This window comes from Propithecus coquereli, unplaced genomic scaffold, assembly GCF_000956105.1.
Source record: "Propithecus coquereli isolate 6110/MARCELLA unplaced genomic scaffold, Pcoq_1.0 Scaffold5, whole genome shotgun sequence".
NCBI lineage: Eukaryota > Metazoa > Chordata > Mammalia > Primates > Indriidae > Propithecus > Propithecus coquereli.
This window is the reverse complement of record NW_012150840.1, coordinates 20,477,827-20,482,910: the sequence shown is the minus strand read 5'-3', so window position 1 is coordinate 20,482,910 and position 5,084 is coordinate 20,477,827. Positions and strand designations below refer to the sequence as shown.

Here is a 5,084-nt window from a genome sequence, read left to right as displayed (position 1 = left end):
AATATGGATGCTAGAAAGAACTCCTAGGTTCAAATCCTGGCTCTGAATTTACTCACTATGTGCCCTTGGGCAAGTTATTAGCTTTTCTCTGCTTCAGTTTTAAAAGAGGAAGCAATAAGACAATAGTAGTGCCTTAACAGTACTATTATTGTTACCTTAAAGGCACACCAACTCTGCTGAGAGGGGAAGAAGTTATTAGAGAAGTGTTGTTGTGAGGATGCAATGAGGAAAAACTGTATACAAAAAGGTCTCAGAGCAGTGTCGACAAATTACATTGTTGTTATTTTAAAATTCTTTAAGTTCACGTGCCTGGAAAATCTGTATTGAACCCCATACACAGAATAGATTATTTCTAATATTTTTTAAGCTGATTCTGGTTATATTCCAACCGAAGATCAATAAATGGATATTTTATTACACTATTGGTGCTGAAATAATTACTGGTAAACTCTTTCATATTAAGTTTGTAGTTTCTTGGCTGTTATAGTTCTTAATCTTTTTACCCTCATGAGGGTAGTATCAATAACTACTTGTGCAAAAACTAGACAATTCTTTAATGAAAACTAGGCAGATAAGTTCCTTTTATAGATGAGGAAACTGATCAGTCAGTAATATCACCTCAGAGTATTTCTCTTTTTGGACACTTCTCTAATGACTCATTACTCTCTCAGTAGAATTCGTATCCCTTCTTTAGATTACCAAAATATCCAGCCTACACCTTTATTAAGTACTTTTCATTCATTGTTGTTAAATTGATTGTTACATCCGTCTCTTTTACTGTTCACATCTGTTATCTTCAGCACCTAGTGTAGGACCTATCACGTAGTAAATGTTCGGTAGGTGTGGATCAATGATCGAATAAATGCAGAGTACTTCCTTGTGTTTATTTTAATGTTTAAGTATGCATGCTTTGAAAAGAGCTAAAATCTTGCAGATTTTCCTTCTGATATAATGAGTAATTTGTTTGGTATAATTTGGCTGTGGCCAGTGGACTTTCTTTTTTTTTCCTTCTCTTTTTCTCAGGCAGAAAGTTTAGAAGAGAAGAATATGGCTAAAGCCCATCGTTGTCAGATGGAGAGGTTGAAATCACAGTGTGACAGATTGACAGAGGAATTAACCCAGAATGAAAGTGAGAACAAAAAATTGAAGCTGAAATATCAGTGTTTGAAGGACCAACTAGAAGAAAAGGTAAAAATATGAATGAATTCTAAATTTAAAAGACTCATTTTAAATTCTTCTCCTACTTCTTCTAGAACATATTTTATGTATTAATAAATGGTAATTGTAGTCTTTCATAGGAAAGTTGTATTGGTGCCAGAAAAAATGATGGTTTATTAGATTACTGTGATTTTTACTCTTTTCAGCCAACCAGTCGCCTTCTAATACATTTAATTTTAAATTTCTTCTGTGTCTTAAAAGTGGAATTTAGAGACCTAGTAAAAAAGAAAGAAAGAAATAATGACTTATTGAAGACCTACTATATGCCAGGCATTTATGCCAACTGATTTACATATGTCTACTCATCATTTAATTCTCTCAACTCTGTGGGTGTCTTAGTCTGTTTGAGCTGCTGTAACGGAACGCTGTAGACTGGATGGCTTAAAACCAATAGAAATTTATTTCTCTTAGTCCTGGAGGCTGGAAAGTCCAAGATCAAGGTGCTGGCAGATTCAGTGTCTGATGAGGGCCTGCTTTCTAGTTCATAGAAGACTCTTTTTCTGTGTGTCCTCATATGGCAGAAGGGGGATGGGAGCTCTCTGGGGTCTCTTTTAGAAGCATTAATCCTATTCATGAAGGCTCCATCTTCATGACCTTATCACTTCCCAAAGGCTCCACCTCCGAATACCATCACATTGGGGATTAGGTTTCAACATACGAATTTTGGGGAGACACAAACATTCAGTTTATAGCAGTTAGGTTTTATTCATCCCTTTTAATCTATGAGGAAGCTGAGACTCAAAATATTTAATGGTTGTGTTCACTTATATGGCAGGCATTATAACTTTTAATTTTCATAGCAATTTTGTAAAATTGATACTATTATCCTCATTTTCATAGTTGCAGAGAGTGAAGATTAAGAAGATTGCAACTTTAGTACATCCCCACCAGGCTCACTGCTTTCCTTTGAGTAGACGTGTAAATTTATTTTGAATGACTACCATATATCACATGCTGGATAGAATACTAGGGATTTTGAGAAGTCACTACTTTGGAGGTTCTCTTGTGGCAAAAAGTCAAGTAAGAATAGGTGACCAGAATATTTAAAATTCCTTTCTATTTCTTCCACTAGCTTCCTACAAGGATTTTCAGTGGAGAGTGATAGAAATCAAATGTGAAAAAGACCATTAAAATGTGGATGATAGGATAAGGCAATATAGACATGGGCCAAGTTAATGCTATATGTTCAAGATCAGGGTTACTGAAATCTATTATACTAAAAACTATTCATAAACTTCTAGGGAGAAACTTTCTGTATATTTTTCTCACCTTTCCTCTTCTTGTTGTTTGTAAAATTTCGTTACATTATATATGTATATTTTTTACCCCTCTAGTGATTGTCAAAACCAAGGAAGTAAAATACAAGTTAATTTGGAGTTTATGATTAAATGTGCTTAAGTTGCTAAATTTAGATCTACAATCTTGACAACAGCTTTATTTTAGTTCTTATGCATTGCTTTGTTTTGATGTGTCTAGTGTTCACACATATTTAATGTATCTGTTGTCAGGGTGTAGTTGTTGTGGAGGTAATGCTAAATTTTCCAACTTTTCCATAATTAAAATTGTAGGCAAAAGATTCTGTTAACATGTTTTATATATTTTTATCTGCATTTAAGAAATAGTGATGAAAAATTTGATATGTTAAAAATGTAAAGTTTACCTTGTTCTACTTAAAATAAGTGTTTCTTCACTGATTCTATTTGTGATGTTCCAGATCTATGTGTTATCACACATTCATATAAATGGAACATTCACCTTTGAACAGTTCGAGGAGTTAATCATTTTATTACATTGCTATGTACTGAGCATATACTATGGGGCAGGCTTTGTGCTGTATCCTGAGGATAGGATATAGATAAAATACAGATCTGCAATTGACCAATTATTAAAAACAAAATTTTTTTTAGTTGTTAAAACTGTATAGTCAAGTCCTGACAATGAGTGCTAATGCAGAGAAAAGATGGTCTCTGTATTCTAAAATGGTGAATAATCTTAAAGATACATATATAGAGAAATATATACAGCCTATATGCTTGCTTTTCTTTAATATTTATTTTTGGCATACATGATTGTTAGGTACTTTTGATTGATTTAATGGTTTGTGTTGACCTATTCTTTAGTGAAATTAGGTATGAATCACAATTTTGTTGGATTGAGCCGTCTACAGAGGTAGTATAGCATTAGTGGTTATGGGCAAAACTTTGAATTTTAATCTTTTTCTAGTTGTGTGACTTCAGGCAAGTTGCTTAAAACTCAAAGCCTCAGTTTTATTATCCTTAAAACAGGTATAATAATGCCTTTATTGTAGGATTGAATATGAGAATATACATAAAGTACATGGCACAGTATTTGGTATCTTATAAGATATTAGTTAATGGTAGGTGCATTATTTTGTTATTGTTATATTTCCAAATATATGCTGATAATGGTTCAACCAGGCAGTCAACCAATTGGCAAATATTGATTGATTGCCTTTGGTCTGTCTAATGATGTGTTAATAATAATGTGCCTATGATATACTTAATAATAAAGCCATAGAAATATGCTGATTGGAAGTTTAGAGCCAAACTATGTTGAATCATTTGAGAGAGATGGTCCACAAAGGAGTCACCCATGTGAAAATAGCTGGCAGTTCCATTGGCAAGCGATATTGAAGGCACATGTAAGCAATCCCAACAGGTGGACGGTTTTACAATTATGCTTGCTATTTGAGGAGAGGAATTACATCTTAGTCATTTTTCCATCTTTGAGATCACGCACAGAGCCTGATACATAGTAGGTAATTTATAAGTAAATTATGGAGAGAGGTATACCCACAATTACATACATGTGTGTATAAAGAATATGGATACCTGTATGTCTATATGTAGAGAAGGAAATATGGAAAGAGAGACACACACACAAACACACATATAAAATGGCCACAGTGAGGGAAATTAAAACAACAGAACAAAATAAAAATATGTTTTCAGTAAAGGAAAGTCTAATAACTAGTAGCCCAAAGATTACCATTTAAGCAATGCAATGAGCTTGATAAATGAGGCCTTATGGACTGAAGGGGGTTTATGATTCAGCTCTGCTATAATCAAAAGGGAAGCCTTTCACATTTGCTTAACATATGATGCTACTTAGGCTACTAATACACACATTTTTTAAAAAATATTGCTATTTTGACTTTGTGCCTTGTTTTAGGTTATATTTCTTATGTTATTATTACTTGATAAGCTAAGAAATGTTAAAACTGCATCAAAATGTATAGAAATCATTATCACCAGTGGTAGCATTTATCAGTATAGAAAATTGCTGTTAGTGTATATGCGCAGAATAACTTTAGTATATTTTCCTCATTGAAGAATGGTGATATATGGTATTAAAATGCATTTTTTGCAGGGTGTGATTTTACTTTGTCAAATGTTATTTTTCAATTTTACATGACAAAGAGAACAAATATTATGCAACCCACAAAATTTTATATATGCATTTGATACTTTATTATGAGCTTCTTACCATTGAAAAGCCCTTCTGAAATATTACAGGAAGAATTTTCTCCTGTCTACAGTATCATTAAAATTTATGATTCCTTTTGCTTAAATTTTATAGAAAAATACTTCATTTCTACTTTTGTTCCAAAAGGATCTTATTGATATTAATCTTTTGATTCTCCTGGTACTTGGAAACTCATAATAGTGTTTATTCTATCAGAAATATATTTTTGTTGGTTTCACTGGAATCTGTGGATCAACAAAAGATAGTGGATAATTAAATCATTTTTGCTTAGCAAGTCAGCATCAAAGTTTACATAGTAAAGATTTTAAATGTCTCATCTAAACAGATCTATATCTGATCTAATTTTTAAAAAGTTTCTT

The 5,084-nt window shown here is 32.6% G+C and overlaps 1 protein-coding gene across 1 annotated transcript in view; it reads left to right on the top strand.

Annotated features, from left to right (window-relative positions):
• The window catches only part of CEP128 (centrosomal protein 128kDa), a 414,369-nt gene that overhangs the window by 129,142 nt on the left and 280,143 nt on the right, over positions 1-5,084 (top strand). The window contains exon 13 of the mRNA XM_012656064.1: positions 1,024-1,188. Within this exon, the coding sequence (XP_012511518.1) occupies positions 1,024-1,188 (165 nt within the window). The remainder of the gene's footprint in view (positions 1-1,023; positions 1,189-5,084) is intronic.